The sequence below is a fragment of the Dryobates pubescens genome, chromosome 21 (genome assembly GCF_014839835.1).
Source record: "Dryobates pubescens isolate bDryPub1 chromosome 21, bDryPub1.pri, whole genome shotgun sequence".
Taxonomy (NCBI): domain Eukaryota; kingdom Metazoa; phylum Chordata; class Aves; order Piciformes; family Picidae; genus Dryobates; species Dryobates pubescens.
In genome coordinates, this window is record NC_071632.1 from 10,438,726 (window position 1) to 10,454,058 (window position 15,333).

General features: G+C 64.9%; 2 protein-coding genes across 3 annotated transcripts in view; one reads left to right on the forward strand and one right to left on the reverse strand.

Moving 5' to 3' along the window:
* Positions 1-93: 93 nt before the first annotated feature.
* NOS3 (nitric oxide synthase 3) lies at positions 94-12,599 on the reverse strand. The gene is made up of 26 exons (XM_054171378.1): positions 12,340-12,599; positions 11,377-11,479; positions 10,888-11,036; positions 10,080-10,242; positions 9,481-9,572; positions 9,244-9,385; positions 9,029-9,168; positions 8,473-8,647; positions 8,281-8,382; positions 7,769-7,963; positions 7,545-7,618; positions 7,316-7,460; positions 7,021-7,125; positions 6,489-6,556; positions 6,275-6,391; positions 5,730-5,904; positions 5,488-5,617; positions 4,998-5,076; positions 4,277-4,461; positions 3,737-3,906; positions 3,103-3,313; positions 2,420-2,507; positions 1,834-1,955; positions 1,016-1,164; positions 462-656; positions 94-367 (listed from the first exon to the last, which is right to left on the reverse strand). The coding sequence occupies exons 1-26, from the start codon at positions 12,468-12,470 to the stop codon at positions 245-247; spliced, it is 3,528 nt and encodes a 1,175-aa protein (XP_054027353.1). The 5' UTR covers positions 12,471-12,599; the 3' UTR covers positions 94-244.
* The window catches only part of KCNH2 (potassium voltage-gated channel subfamily H member 2), a 38,605-nt gene continuing 26,079 nt past the window's right edge, over positions 2,808-15,333 (forward strand). The window contains exon 1 of one of the 2 annotated variants that reach the window (XM_054171373.1): positions 2,808-3,112. In XM_054171373.1, coding sequence (XP_054027348.1) covers positions 3,046-3,112 — 67 coding nt within the window. In that variant the 5' untranslated portion in view covers positions 2,808-3,045. Of the gene's footprint in view, positions 3,113-9,497; positions 9,580-15,333 lie in introns of those variants that run through there. The other variant, XM_054171375.1, reaches the window with a different exon arrangement.

The window sequence follows — 15,333 nt, forward strand, 5'->3', positions numbered from 1 at the left end:
GACCCTGTGTCCTTCCATGCCATCCACCCACCCTCTCCCATCCCTGGCCAGGTGACCGCACCCATGCCTACCGGTGCGTACCCCGCCGTTCCTGACAGTGACACCCTGGATAAGCACCAGGCCAGGGTTATCAAAACTAAAGCTTTACTGGGGAGGCAGCAGCTGTGCTGGCAGCAGGGCAGGGGGCATGGCCACGGGGACCCCTCTGTCCACAGGCACCCCTCCGGCCCCGGCAGTGCCAGGCTCAGGGCGTGGGCTCCGGCTGCGGGCGCAGCTGGGTGGAGAAGGATTGGCTGCGGATGCGGAAGGCAACCTCCTGCGTGCGGAAGGTGAGGCCGAAGATGTCCTCGTGGTAGTGGTTCTTGTCCTGCGTGGCGAGAGCCGGCGTCAGGACGTGGTGCCGGGCGCGCTGCCAGGCGCGCTGCCAGCGTCACCGCCCAGCCCTGGACCCTGGCCCTCACCCGCAGCTCGCTGATGAAGTCGCCAGCCTGGCCCAGCGTCATGCCAGCCTCTTGTGCCAGGATGTGCTGCACGGTCTGCAGCACCTCGGTGGCCATGGTGACATCCCCACAGACGTACATGTGCCCCCCGCTCTGGCACAGCACCCGGTGCACCTCTGCCGCCAGCTGCGTCCGCAGGACGTCCTGCACATATGTCTGGGGACACCGCGGTGGCCATGGGCTCGGCACCTGCCATGTGGCACCATAGCCCCGTGTCCCCAGCCCTGCCCTGCCCCTTTCAACCCTGTCCCCAGCCCACCCTTGCCACCATCTCTGTCTCTGCGTCCCCATCCCTGAACCCATCAGGTCCTCATCCCCATTCCTGTCCCCATCCCTTTCTGGTCCCTGCCCCCATAGCCATCCCTGTCTCTGTGCCCATCCCCATCCCCATCTGGTCCCCATCCCCATACTCATCTCTGCCTCCATCCCATCCTGGCCTCCACCTCCATCTCTGTCCCCATCCCCACAGTCCCATCCCTATCCTTGTCCCCATCCCCATCCTGGTCCCATCCCACCTTGGGTGTCCCAGGCTGGCGTGAGAAGGCAGTGAGGACTTGGCTGAGAGCCCCCTGCTCCTGGGCCTCCTCCATCTCCTCGCGGTAGATGTGGTCCAGCGCGGCCGCGCGGCACCCAAACACCAGCACCATGCTGCCCAGCGGGCCACCTGCAGTCACAGCCAGCATGCCTGGCCCCATGTCCCCCTGGGACCATGTCCCCAGGTCCTGCCTCCCCATTCCTCCACATCCTGCCAGCTCCATGGTCCAGCAGCACCTCAGTGCCACCTCCCCACACCCCCATGCCACATATTCCCATGTCCCTCCATCCCCATGACACCCTGTCCCTGTGTGCCCATGTCCCCATCCCCACTCTCCACATCCCCATAGCTCCATGTTCTGTGTCCAAATGTCTCTGTGCCCCCTACCCCCAACTTCCTGTCCCCAGGTTGTCATATCCTTCTGTCCCTCTGCCCCATGTCCCTTGTCCCACATCCCAGTGCCGCCATGCCCCTGTGACACTGTTTCCAACCCCATATCCCTCTGTCTCGCATCCTCCTGTCCCCTGCCCCACATCCCTCTGTGTTTCCATATCCCATTCTGTTGCTCTATCTCTCACCCTGTATCACCTTGTCCCTCAATATCCCAATGTCTCTGTCTGCTTCTGTCCATGTCCATGTGCCCATGTCCCCCCACTTCAGCCCCCGACCCGTGTCCCCTATCTCTTCTCTGCCCCATATGCCCCCATCCCTACCCCTGTCTCCTCCTGTCCCTCCATCTGTCCCAAGCCCAGTGTCCCACATACCCCCCCGTTGTCCCCCAGTGTCCCCTGTGCCAACCTCCTTCCCGCAGCTGGTGCAGCCGGTGCTGCCAGAAGCTCCGGAATGGGGCGACACCGGTGCCAGGTCCCACTAGGATGCAGGGGGCTTCGGGCGCGGCCGGCAGGCGAAACGACGGAGCCCTACCGGCACGGAGTCATCAGCACCGGCGGGGACCCGGGACCGGCAGGGCACAGGGACACCAGGATGGGCAGGGACGCGGGCACCAGGACACCGGGACGGGCAGGGACACGGGACCCAGAAGGCACCAGGCAAAGGGTCACCGGGACCAGCGACACACCGGACACCGGGTCACCAGGATCAGCGATGAACCGGGCACTAGGACAGGGGGACACACGGGACTGGCAGGGCACCGGGGCTGGCTGATGGGGTACCCTGGGACAGGGGTGGTCCCCGGAATCGTCGGGACACCGAAACAGGCAGGTCCCCATGAGAGGTAGATGCACGGAACAGGTTTGCATGAACCCGGTGCGGGCGGGGCGCTGGGAACCCGGGGCGGGAAGGTGGGGAGGGGGAGGCGGGGATTGGGGAGGCACAGTCGAGGGGGGTTCAGGCAGGTCTTGGGGTAGGTCTGGGGGTCCCTTACCCTCGGATGAAGGCGGGCACGATGTCCCCGGCCTGTAGCCGCGCAAGCCAGGTGGAGCAGACGCCGTAGTGCAGCGGCCCCTGCCCGTCTGCAAGGAGCGAGGCGGGGGGGCTGCGGCAGGAGACTCCCCCAGCAGCTCCCACGCATTCTACAGGGAGTTCCCCCCCAGGGATTGGGGTTCGCCATCCCTAGGCAGGGCTGAGGGCAGGGGACCTGGGAAAATATGTGGGGGACCTCGGCAAGGGACGACTAGCACCAAGGGGGGGCCCCCCGTCCCTGAGGGGCTTGCCCATATGCAGCGGCAGTGGCCTGGCATGGAGTGATGGGGTTGGGGAAGGATGCTGGAGGGGCACTGGGGACCTTGAAGATGGTCCTGGGGACCCAGAGATGCCCTGGGGGACACTGGAGATGTTGTGAAGACCCTGGAGATACTATAGGGACAGCCAGGAGATGACCTGCAGGACCCCGGAGATGTCTCTGAGGGAGTTGGAGATCCTCTGGGGACACCTTGGAGATAGCCCTGGGGAATCCAGGAGATGCTCTAAAGATGTGCTGGGGACCTGGAGATGGCCTTAGGGACCTTGGATACACTCTAGGGAACCTGGAGATTCCCTGGGGACCCTGGGATGCTCCGAAGACACCCTGCCCACGGTCCTGGTGCCCCCATTCCCGTCCCCACTCACTCTCGCTGCGGTAAGTGACTACGGCCACGGTAAGGTGGATCTGGCCGGGGCTGGGGCCCGGCGCAGAGCTGATGGAGTAGTACCGGGGCTGGAGCAGTGGCAGCTGCGTGAGGAGCAGCGCCGGGGGCAGCTGCACCGACGGGAACTCCTCCAGCACCTCCAGCAGCGTGGGGCAGCGGAACCACTTCCACTCCTCATACAGCCGTGCGTCCTGCGAGAGACTTGCTGGGCAGGGCCACCGAGGGAGACAGCATCCCAGAGCCCCAGTGCCCTGGTGTCCAAGTGTCCCAGCATCCCAGTGTCCCGGTGTCCCAGCACTCTAGTGTCCCACTGTCTCACCATCCTAGTGCCCCAGGGCCCCAGTATCCCGGTCTCCCAGCACCCCAGTATCCCTGCATCTCTTCCAGAGAGGGGGCCTACATCCTAGTGTCCCAGTAACCCAGTATCCATGGCAGGGAGAAGACTGGTATTCCAGCAACCCAGCATCCCTCTCTCCTGACCAGGGAAGGTACCAGCATCTCAGTAGCTGTGCCAGGGTTCAGCAGCCCAGTATCCCAGCATCCCAACCAGCAGGCAACCAGCATTCCAGCGCCACAGCCCCCACCAGTCCCTCTCCCATCCCATGTCCTCGCACCTGTCCCAGTCTCTCCAGCTGCTGCCGCTGCTGGGGCTCGGCTGCCAGCATGGCCAGCAGCTGCAGGAACTGGGGGCTTGGGGGTGCTGCCACATCCAGGAAGAAGGTGAGGGCTTGGGCCAGGCTGCAGGGGGGCAGGCGGCTCTGCGGCTGCCCAGGGGATTCTGTGTCTGCGGGGAGGGAGCAGAGGCTCAGGCCCTTTCCTTTTCCCTTTCCCTTTCCCCTTCCCCTTTTCCCTTCCCCATTCTCTTCCCTTGCCCTTTCCCAGTCCCTTCCCCAACTCCAGCCACTTCCATTTTCCTTCTTCTTTTCCTTTTGCCTTTTCCCCATTCCACTTTTCCAATTCCCTTTTCTCCCTTTCCCCAGCCCCTTCCCCCTGTTTCAGCCCCAGCCCCTTCTCCTTGTCCCCTTCCTCTGCCCCTTCCCCCTCCCTTCCCCAGCTCCTTCACCTTTTCCCTTCCTCTTCCCCTTCTCCTTCCTTTTCTCTTTCCCTTGGCCCCTGTCCCCTCCCGGTGCCCCCCTGCCCTGCCCTGCCAGTACCAGAGTCCCGTTGGGCGCTGAGGGCCAGCACGGGCTGCTCGGGGTCAGGAGGTCCCCGAACCCTCCGCAGCAGTTCCCCCACCAGCTCGGGGCTGTTCGCCGGGAACACCCCGAGGTGATCTCCGGGCTGGTACCGCAGCTCCTGCCGCCCCCCCGTGTCCAGCCGCACCAGCAACGTCGAGCGGCTGGGGAAGGGGCACGACGAGGCGGGGTCAGAGGCGGGGTCCCGGGAGTGAGGAAGGGGCTCAGGGGTGTGGCGGGTCTCGGGAGTGTGCAGGATGGGGGGGGTCCCAGGAATGGGGGGAGTCTCGGGGGTTTGGGTGTTGTCCCCCGGCTGAGGAGTGTCTCGGGGCTCCCAGGAACATGGAGGCCTGGGCATGGGGGAGAAAGCTCAGGGGTGAGGAGGTGCTCAGGGGTATTGAAGCTGGGAGGTCCCAGGAATGGGGGTGTCTCGAGAGTCTAGTGGGGCTCCCGGGGCTGGGGGGGTCCCACTGGTCCTGAGAGCTTGGAGCATCCCAGGTGTGGCTAGACCTGAGGTGAGGGGTTTCTGGGGATGGGGGAAAGTGAGGGTCCCAGGGGTTTCCAGAGGTACAGAGGGGTCCCAGGGGTGGATGGTCACAAATGTGGGGGAGTCCTGAGGATATGGGGTGCCAGGGGCGGTGGCGTCCCAGGATTGGGTGGTCTCTGGTGTGGGGAGGTCCTAGGGCAGTGAGGGTCTCACCTGGACTCGGGGCTCTGCAGATTCTCCAGGGAAAGCAGCGTGCAAGGGAACACACGGCGCTTGTGCAGCTGAGACAGGCCTGGGGAGGGATGGGGGAGGTCATGGAGGGGCTGAGAGAGTCATGGGGGGTCACAGAGGAGCTGGAGGTGGGGAATGTAGGGGATGGAAAGAGACAGGTGACAGGGGGTCCTGAGTTGATCCTGGGGTGACTACGAAGGATGCAGCGGGGCAGGGCAGGGATGAGAGGGTGACACGGTATTGGGGGGGGGGAGGGGTGTCACAGAGGGAGTCATGAAGGGACTGGAAGGGTCATGGGGGGGTTGTGGGGATGTGAGGGGTGGGTGTACCTCAGTGGGAGAGACATGGTGTGGGTGTGTGTGTCCCGGGGAGGCATAGGGCAGATGCTGGGCAGAGGGCAATACAGAGGGGTGGGGGCCTCCCCTGGGTCGAGGGGCTCGGGAGGTTGCCGGTGATGGGGGTTGGTCCTTACCGGATAGGGTGTCAGTGGCCTGAGGCTGTGGCACCAGCTGGTGCTTCTGGTGCTTCCAGTCTTGGGGCGGGGCAAAGAGCTCCTCGGCCCCACCTGCAGCATCCCCCACGCAGAAGGTCTCGCAGGCAGCCTGGGGAATACAGCGGGAGGGAGGGGAGGGGTGGGTGCTGGGCTTCAGAGGGGTGCCAGGGGTTGTTGGGGATGCCCGTGCTCCGCCCTCCACCCCCCCCCCCCCCCCGTACCTGGAAGACGTGGCGTGCCCAGGTGCGGAAGGTCTCTTCCTGGGCACAGAGCTCATCACCCTCCCCCATGGGCAGCAGTCGCTCCCCACCCAGCTCCTCCAGCCGAGTGTCCACGGCCCGGGCGAAGGCACAGAAGTGGGGGTATGCCCGCGACCCCAGCCCGAACACCGCGAACCTGTGGGAGGGGGGCTGTCAAAGACTCCTCCTGGAGCCCATTGTCCCGGGCAGGACTCCCCCTCAGCATCCCGTGACCCAAGCTGAGAGCGGGACCCCTGCCAATGCCCCTTGACCTGGGCTGAGGGCAAGGACCGCCCCCCACCATGGCACTGCTGAACCCAGGGAAGGCACCCAGGGGTGGGTCAGGGTGGGAGCTGTGATTTGGAGCTTTCAGGGTCCTTACAAGGGGGGGAAGGGCTGCCCCCCTTCCTCCCCCAGAGCAGCTCCTGACAGCTCCCCCTGGCCCTGGAACAGAGTGAGGGAGGCCATGGTGGTGGCCATGGGGCTGGCAATGGGGGTGGCCATAGCGGTGGTGGCCGTGGCGGTACCGCAGCGCTCCCAGGGCTCCAGCACTGTCAGTGTTGCTCAGCTGCCGCCGCTTCTTCTTCCAGGAGGCCACGAGCTGATCGGACTGGGAGACGCTGTTGAACCTTAGCTTGTAGCTCCTGGGAGGGGCAAGGCACAGGGTGAAGGCATGGTGGGGGCAGGCTTGGAACTCCCCCAGCCCAGATGGGCACCCCTGGACCCGCCCACGCTGCTCACAAGGGCGGCTCAGCCTGGGATGTGCTGGTGTAGGGAGAGGTCATCTCCATCAGTGCCTTGGAGAAACTCTGTGGGGGACAGCATGACACATCTCCATTCCCATCCCCATCTACATTCCCATGCCCATCCCCATCCATGTCCATCTCCATCCTCATCCTATCTCCATCATCTCCATCCTATCATTGTTACCACCCCCATCCCATCTCCATCTCCATCCCCATCTCCATCTCCGTCCCCATTCCATCTCCATCTCCATCTCCATCCCCATCCCCATCTCCATCTCCATCTCCGTCCCCATTCCATCTCCATCTCCATCTCATCTCCATCCCCATCCCCATCTCCATCTCCATCTCCATCTCCGTCCCCATTCCATCTCCATCTCCATCTCCGTCCCCATTCCATCTCCATCTCCATCCTCATCATTCTCATTTTCATCCTCACCCTCAGTCCCATCTTCATCTCCATCCTCACTATCATCACTACCTTCATCCCACCTCTATCCCATCTCCATTATCCGTCCCCCTCCTCTCACCTCTGCACACTCGGGGGGGTCCCCATTGCCAAAGGTGCTGGTCACCACCAGCACCAAGGTCTCATGCTCCAGAGACACCACGTCGTACTCATCCATGCAGAGCACCTACAGGGGGTTGATATATGGGGAGGGGGCTTCAACTGGCAGCTCTGCCCACCCCCACCACCCCCCCAACAGGGCATTTTGGCCAGCCCAACACCAATCCAGCACCTACAGAGGCTGGAACATGAGGAGGGGGTGGCAACCAGTGTCTCCCCCCCAAACCAATCCCCCCCATCCATTCTCTCCTGTCCACCTTGGGGTCAAAGGCACGTTGGAAGAGCTGACAGAGGTTCCAGGCATAGCTTTGGGATTTGCCAGTCTCAGTGGCATACAGGATAGTGGCCTTGACCCTCCTGGCCATCATGTGTCCCATCAGCTTGGCTGAGATCTTCACTGCACTGGAGAAGATGGAGAGAACATGAAGTGGGGTCTCCATGGTCCCCACCATGGTCTGGGAGCTTCACCCAAGGGTGGGCACCTACTTGGCCACTTCCTTGAAGGTCTTCCGCCTGGTGATGGTGGTGCCCTTGGAGACGTAGACCTTCCAGGCATCAGGCTACGGTGATGGCAGGGGGTCAGCGGTGGGGTGGTGGGACCGAGGTCCACACCAATTCAACACCAACCCAGCATCAACCCCACACCAACCCAATACCGATCCAACAGCAGCCTAACACCAACCCAACACCAACCCAAGGACCAAACCCACCTGGTAGCGGAAGGTGGGATAGAGCTGGTAGTTGACCATCTCCTGGTGGAAGACAGGGGTGAGGCTGCCTGAGAGGGGGGGCACAATCCAGACCCAGTCAGCTGGGCACCCTCCCCTTGTCCGCAGCTCATTCTCCATGTGCTTTATGAAGGACTCAGTGGCTGCATGGTGATCCACGATTGTCACTTTGGCCAGCTGTGGGGACAATAGGCTTGAGGGGGAGACTTGGTGGGTCCCATGATGCTGTTGGAGTCCCTATGGTGGTGTTGGGGTCACCAGAGCAATGTTGAGGTCCCCATGGTGGTGTTGGGATCCCTATGGTGGTGTTGGGATCACCAGTGTTGAGGTCCCCATGGTGGTATTGGGGTCCCCATGGTGGTGTCAGGGTGCCCATGATGGTGTCCCCATGGCAGTGTTGGGGTCTCCATGCAGGTATCATGGTCACTGTAGTGGTGTTGAGGTTCCCCTGGCAGTGTTGAGGTGCCTGTGTCATGGAGGTGTTGGGGTCCCACCTGGAAGCTGTGGAGCACAGCCACGTTCACCTCCACGGCTGCCTTGTCCTTCCAGAGTGATGAGCTCGTCCCTGTGTCCAGCCCCATGTGCTCAGCCACCTCCTGCAGGCAGTTGGGGGGGTCTCAGCCAGGTCCCAGGGTACAAGGAGGTGCCCGGGGAGGGAGAGTCAGGACCCCCCACTTGGTGCTGACCGGCAGCAGGTTGTAGCGGTGACGGTCGCAGAGGTTCCTGGTGCCAATCTCAGTGCCCATGTACCAGCCATTGAAGGGGGCAGCTGGGAACTGCAGCCCCCCGATCTCCAGCAGCATGTTGGACACGGCAGGCAGCGCGTACCAGCGGAGCCCCAGCTCCTCAAACCATGGCAGGCTGTGGGGCAGGGACCCACAGGGACTCACGCTGACTCACAGCGATCCATAGCAACCCAACACCAACCCCAGCCCAAAACAAACCCCACACCAACCCAACATCAACCCAGCACCAACCCCACACCAACCCCAGCCCAAAACAAACCCCACACCAACCCAACATCAGCCCAGCACCAACCCCACACCAACCCAACACCAACCCCAGCCCAAAACAAACCCCACACCAACCCAACACAAATCCAGCATCAGCTCAACATCAACTCAGCATCAACCCAAAACCTACAGGACATGAAGAGGGGGACACAACTGCTTCCTCCCCTCAGCCATTTTAGTGTGAGGAGAGGAGCTCATGTGTCCCTCCCCCTGTTTTTTCCCCACTCACGTTGGGTGCTGGAGGGGCACCTCGAGAACTAGCTCAGGGGGCAGTGGGAAGAGCTCAGGGGGGTCATCAGGACCCTGCAGCAGCAGTGGGAGGACATCAAAGCGACCCCCACCGGGGGTCCAACCATGCTGGATGCAGAGCTATGGGGTGGGGGGAACAGCGTCAGGATGGTGAGGGTCTGGGGGTGCAGAGGCAGGGTTTGGGGGTGTCCCCACCTCAGTGATGTCCACATTGGCTGGGTCACCTCGAATGGAGCCATCAGGTTGCCGGTACCCAGCATAACGGATTAGCTGTGAGTTCCAGATGCGGAAATCACCCCGACCCGGTGCTCGTGGTGGGAAGATGGTGATGGCAGACCTGGGGTGGGCATTAAGGGGGTGTCACCCACCCCTCCTTCACCAGCCATGGGGTTAGAAGGAAGGGGGGGAGTCCTGCCCTAGGTGGGGTCTCACCGAATGTTGCCGCGGTTGGTGGCATATTGGATGTGGGAGCACAAAAAGCTGAACATCTGCGCTGCGTTGGCACAGTCCCGGGCATCAAACACCTGGGGGGTATGTGGGGGCTGGGTTAGGGTGTCTGTGTGTGGGACAGTGAGGGGGCTGTGGGGAAGGGATGGGGCTGGGTGGTGTCTGTGTGGGGCAGGAATGAGGCTGGGGGGCAGGGATGGGGCTAGGGGGTGTCTGTGTAGGGCAGGAATGAGGCTGGGGGGCGGGGATGGGGCTAGGGGGTGTCTGTGTAGGGCAGGAATGAGGCTGGGGGGTGGGGATGGGGCTAGGGGGTGTCTGTGTAGGGCAGGAATGAGGCTGGGGGGCAGGGATGGGGCTAGGGGGTGTCTGTGGGTCTGCTACTGCCATCCCTCTCTCCCATGGAATACCCACCTCAGGGCAACTTGCTGGCCATGGGGCAACCAGGGGTCAGAGCTCTTGGCTTGTGAGGACTGTGGACTAGTGTGAGGCAGCTGTGAGGCAGAGCCATTGGCTCAGGGGCTGTGGGTGAGCTGAGGGGCAGTGTGGGTCACCGTGGGGCAGCCGTGGGGCAGGTCCCCCCTCACCTGCAGCTTGTTCCACTGGATGCGCCCCACGCAGCGGGCAGCGTTGCGCCAGGCCTGCTTGGCACCAAACACCAGCTCAGGCTCCAGCAGCTGGTAGGTGCCAGTGGCAGCAATCGAGGCTTCAACCTCCCGCAGCCTCTGAGCATGTGCTGGGGAGTTCTCCCTGTGGGACCCCAGACTCAGAGACCTCCACAGAGAGCCCCCCGAGAGCCCCTGGCATTGCTGTGGGGTGCCCTGAGCAGGGCTGGGGACAGCGGGTGTGCTGGGGTGGAGATGGGGGTGTAGGGTGCCATGGGGGACACAACCATTAGAGGCTGGGAGGTGGCTGTGGGGCAGAGCTGGGGATGTGGGGTGCCATGGGGCACGGCTGGGATGCTGCAGGGCAGGGCTGGGGACAGCGGGTGTGCTGGGGTGGAGATGGGGGTGTAGGGTGCCATGGGGGACACAACCATTAGAGGCTGGGAGGTGGCTGTGGGGCAGAGCTGGGGATGTGGGGTGCCATGGGGCACGGCTGAGATGCTGCAGGGCAGGGCTGGGGATGTGGGGCAGGGTTGGGGATGTGGGGTGCCCCACGGCAGGTCCAGACTCTGGAATGCCCCAAAACGGGTTTGGGATGCTGCCTGGGGGGGTACAGGTGGGGCTGTGAGTGTTGTGGGTGCTGTGGGTAATAGCTGGGGTGCCGTGGGACAGGGTCGGGGTACAATGGAGCAGGGCTAGGAGCTGTGGGGCAGGGTTGGGGTGCAGTGGGGTGCCGTGGGGTGCAGTGGAGCAGGGTTGGGGCGCCGTGGGGCAGTCCCCCAGCGCTCACCGCCGCAGGGAGCCGTAGTACTGTGTGACGAAGTCCCGAGCCAGCGCCAGCAGCTCGGCAGGGGCCCGTTCTCCCTCCGGGACCGGCGCCGGCAGCGCCCGCGGCAGCACTAAGGAGCCCAGGCAACGGCGGCCCGAGCACGACACCTCCTGGGGGGCACCGGGGGCCATCGGGGGGCTGTCACCCACTCTTGGCCCCACAACCTCCCCAGCACTGCGCGCCCTCAGCCCTACATCCACAGCCCTGTGGCCTCCGGCCGGTGTACCCCCAGGCCAGTGGCTCCCGATCCAGTGCCTGCCAGTCCCCCGGTCCTATACCCCCCATCTCTGCACCCCAAACTTCATGCCTTCCAACCTTGTGTCCCCCCGGTTACAATCCCCCTCCCCATACCCCTGCCCCCGAATCCTTCAGGCCCACGTACCCCTCAGCCGCACGTAGCCCTCAGCCCTGCACCCCCATTGCAGTGCCCCCCGCACCCGCCATGCCCACCTGCAGCCCCTGGGCACACAGGGTGTCGTAGCCGATGCTCCCAGTCTCCCAGTTCTTCAGCCGGGCGAAGCGGGGGGGCTCCGCAGGGTGACTTGACACGGAGCTGGAGGGAGGGTGCACGGCACTGAGCCCCACACGGGCACCGCGGCTTGGGGGTGGGGTAGGTCCCCAGCCTGTCCTATGCCTGGAACCCCCCTATCGCACCCTAGCACCGGGATCCTGCAGCACCCCATGGGGGCTGGGGACTGCCGGGGAGGGCACAGGGGGCACTGGGGCGATAGGGACACGGGGGGTGGGCGGGGACATCCCTGAACCCCAGCTCTCGGCTCGGCTTCATGGGACTAGGGTGTGGGTGGCACAGGATGGGGGTGCTGGGCTGGGGGGGGGGGGGGCTGCGCTGGGGGGCACGGGGCGTTACTGGCTGTCGAACAATGGCCATGAGTCACAGCGGGCTCCGGGCCACCGGGTGGGGGGGACCTACCTCCGGTTCGATCCTGGTCCCTGCGCTGCCCCACCCCCCCCGCCCTGTCACGACCCTAACCACCCGCCGACCCCATGCCCCCTCCCCACATGGCTAAGCTCACCCTAGTATGGCCCAGAACACCCCACTATGGCCCAGCACGACCCGTGGCTGTTGGGTGGATAGGGACACTGCTGTGGGAACGCCTGGGACACGCTGCAAGGCAGGGCACACCAGTGTGATGCCAGGAGGCACCAAGGGCATGGAGCTCTGCTGCCAAAGGGTGCACCGTGTCCTGTCCCAGTGGGGACGCACCTCTGATGGAGACATGTCTCCAGAGGCTCTGGCCATGCCAGGATGTCCCTCAAATGCCAGTGGTGCCAGGCAGGAGGTGCCAAGCAGAAGGTCCCCAGTGGGGCACAGAGGGTGGCAGCTCCGGTTTGCCACGGCACTATCGGTGCAGGTGCCATATCCATCCCACCCCATTGTCCCCATAGACCCACCTGCGGCGCTCAGTGGCACTGGGGGTGGTGGTGACGGTGGCCTCGTCGGTGGCAGTGCCAAGCTGGCGGGAGCAGAGGCCCAGACCGCAGGAACGGGCAGTGCCCGGCAGCACGGCCGGCAGGTTGCCCATCGCGCCGACACTGAGCCGCCGGTGTCGGGAGAGGCTGTTTCCTCCGCCCGCGGCAGGGAAGTGCTGACCTCGGCCACCGCCTCCACCCGACAGGGACAATGGCGGCTTCTGCAGCGCGGCCACGCTGGGCACAATGGTGGGCCCTGTGGCACTGCTGCCGCGCCGTGATGCCAACCATACTAGGCCAGTGAAGATGCCATGAGGCTGTCAAGGCGCTTTGGCATCATGAGCCCCTTGCACACGGCTGGGAGGAGAATGGAGCCTTGGTGGTGCTGGGGGGGTTGCGCGGGCAGGACCTGACATGGTCATAGGACTCCCGAGGGGGTCATGGGGCCCCGGCACAGCCGTGGGGCACTAGCTTGACCACAGGACCCTCAGTATGGCTGTGGGGCCCCCAAGGGGGTCATGGCACCCGTGGCATAGCCACAGGGCACTGGCACAGCCATGGGGCACTAGCACGGCCACAGGACCCCCAGGGGGGCCCAAGGGATGCTCCCACCAGGCTGGAGCAGGGGGATGAAGAGGGGATGTGGGTTGGGATCTGCCTCCCTCCCCTGCCAGCCCCAAGCTAGGTGCGAGACCCTTGGGCGTCTCTGGGGCTCTTGTACACCCCCGGGGGTGTCCCATGTCTGTGCCAGGGATTGCCACATGGGGGTCACAGGGCTCTCCCTCCCCCGACCGCCTCCCCCAGTCCTGCCACTGAGGTGCCAGGAAGCCCCCGCTTAGGCACCTTGAGGTCGGGGGGTGCACCCAGGGACCGTCTTGGGAGGTATCCGGGGGGGAACGATGTGAGACGGGGGGGGCGACACCCGAGCTAGTGGCGGGTCTGGAGGGGGTCCTACGGTGCCTCCGAGCCGGGAGGGGTGTCCCAGGAGAGGTAGGTGCGGGTCCCCCCGGCCCTGCTCTGGGGATCCAGGGGCGGGGAGCCCGGGAGGGATCCCGGCCCGTACTCCCCCTCACAGCCGACGGGAAACCGCGCCCGGGGCCGGCCCCGGCGGTTCCTTCCTGCGGGGGAAGCGGGGGGGCACCGGAGGGGGCGGGACCGAGAGGGGGACCGGACGGGGCACGCCAGAGACTCTCGAGAGGCACCGAGGGGGCGGCTGCAGCACCACGGCTTCCAGTGCGTGGGGCTCCAGATATCCCCGGGGTGGGGTCTCGATACCCGGAGGGGAGCCTGGATTGCTCCCTCCCCGTGGCACCCTCACCCCCGGAGCCGGGGTTTAGCGCTGGGCCCCACGGCTCGGCTCGACCCGGTTCCGTATGGCTTGGCTCGGCTCGGTTCGGAGCGGCATGGTCCAGTTCGTTTCGGTCCTGTCCGGTCCGGCTTGGCCCGGTTCTGCTGGGCTGACCTGACCTGACCTGACCTGACCTGGACTGAACTGGGTTGCCCTACCTGGGCTAGGCTGAAGTGGGCGGAACTGGGCGGAACTGGGCCGGGCTCAGCAGGTCCATCCCGCAGCGGGTTCGGTGCCAGTTTCAGCACCTGGGACAGAGCCTGGCGGGGACTGGGACGGGACTGGTCTGGACTGGGATTGGATTGGACTGGGACCAGAACTGGCAATAAGACTGGACTGGGACAGGTACTGGGCTGGTACTGGAACTGGGACAGAGACACTAGACTGGAACTGAGTTTGGACTGAACTGACACTGGGGAAGAGATTGGAACAGGGTTGAGTTGAGGCAGGGAGAGAGACTGGACTGGGACTGGGACTGAGACTGAGACTGGACTGGGACAGAGACTGAGATTTGTCTGCAACTTGACTAGGAATGAACTGGGACAGAGAGACTGGACTGGAACTGAAACTGGGATTCGATTTGGGCTGGTATTGAACCAAAGCTGGGATAGAGGCTGGACTGGACTGGACTGGGACAGAGACTGAGCTGGAACTAGACAGGGATAGAGACAAAACAGATTGGAACTGGACTGGCATAGAAATTGGTCTGGAGGTGGTCTGGAATTGGACTGGGACCAGGGACTTAACAGCAACTAGACCAGGACTGGAACCAAGACTGGACTGGGACTGGACCAGGACCAAAACTGGATCCAGGCCTAGCACCTTTACTGGGAGTGACACTGGGGTGCACTGGGGTGGTGGTACTGCCGGGGGGGGCCGGGGGAGGGGCCCCGAGCTGAGGGGCGGGGCCTGTGCTATCAGGGGCGTGGAGCGGGGCGGGGCCATGGGGGCCTTTCCCAATCGGCGCCCCCGGGCCGGGCGTGGCGCCCTCCCCCCCCCTGCCCCGCGGCCATTGGCTGCGGCAGGGCTGGCCCCGCCCCCCGGCCCCGGCTGTCAACACGCAGCGGCCGCCGCCTGTCGAACCGAGCCGGGCCGGGTTGGGCCGAGCCGAGCCCAACCGAGCCGAGCCCAGCCCCTCCGAGCCGAGCCGAGCCGAGCCGAGCCGAGCCGAGCCGACTCTCTCCGAGTCCCGCCGGGCTGAGCTAAGCCCCGCCGGGCCGAGCCCAGCCCCTTCGGGCTGAGCTGAGCCCCTCCGAGCCCCTCCGCGTTGAGCCGAGCCGAGCCGAGCCCCGCCGGGCCGGGCTGAACCGGGCCAAACCGAGCTGCACTCCGCTGGGCTGAGCCGAGCTGGGCCGGGCCAGGCGGGGCGGGGGCTGCATCCCCCTGGGCCGCTCCGTGCCTAAATAAGGCCGATGCTGCGGCGGGCACCGGGCGGGTAGAGCGGGGGGGTACACCGGCACAGGTACCCGCACTGGTACCCAAACCGCGCCCGCACCGGGCAGCCGCCGGGGCAAGCACCTGCGGCCACCGGGCGGGCAGCGGGCGGGGGAGGGCCCAGCCTTAACCCTTGCGTGCCCGCCCCGCATCCCGCCCCCCTCTCCCTCCTGGGGCCGAACAGGACCGAAGCG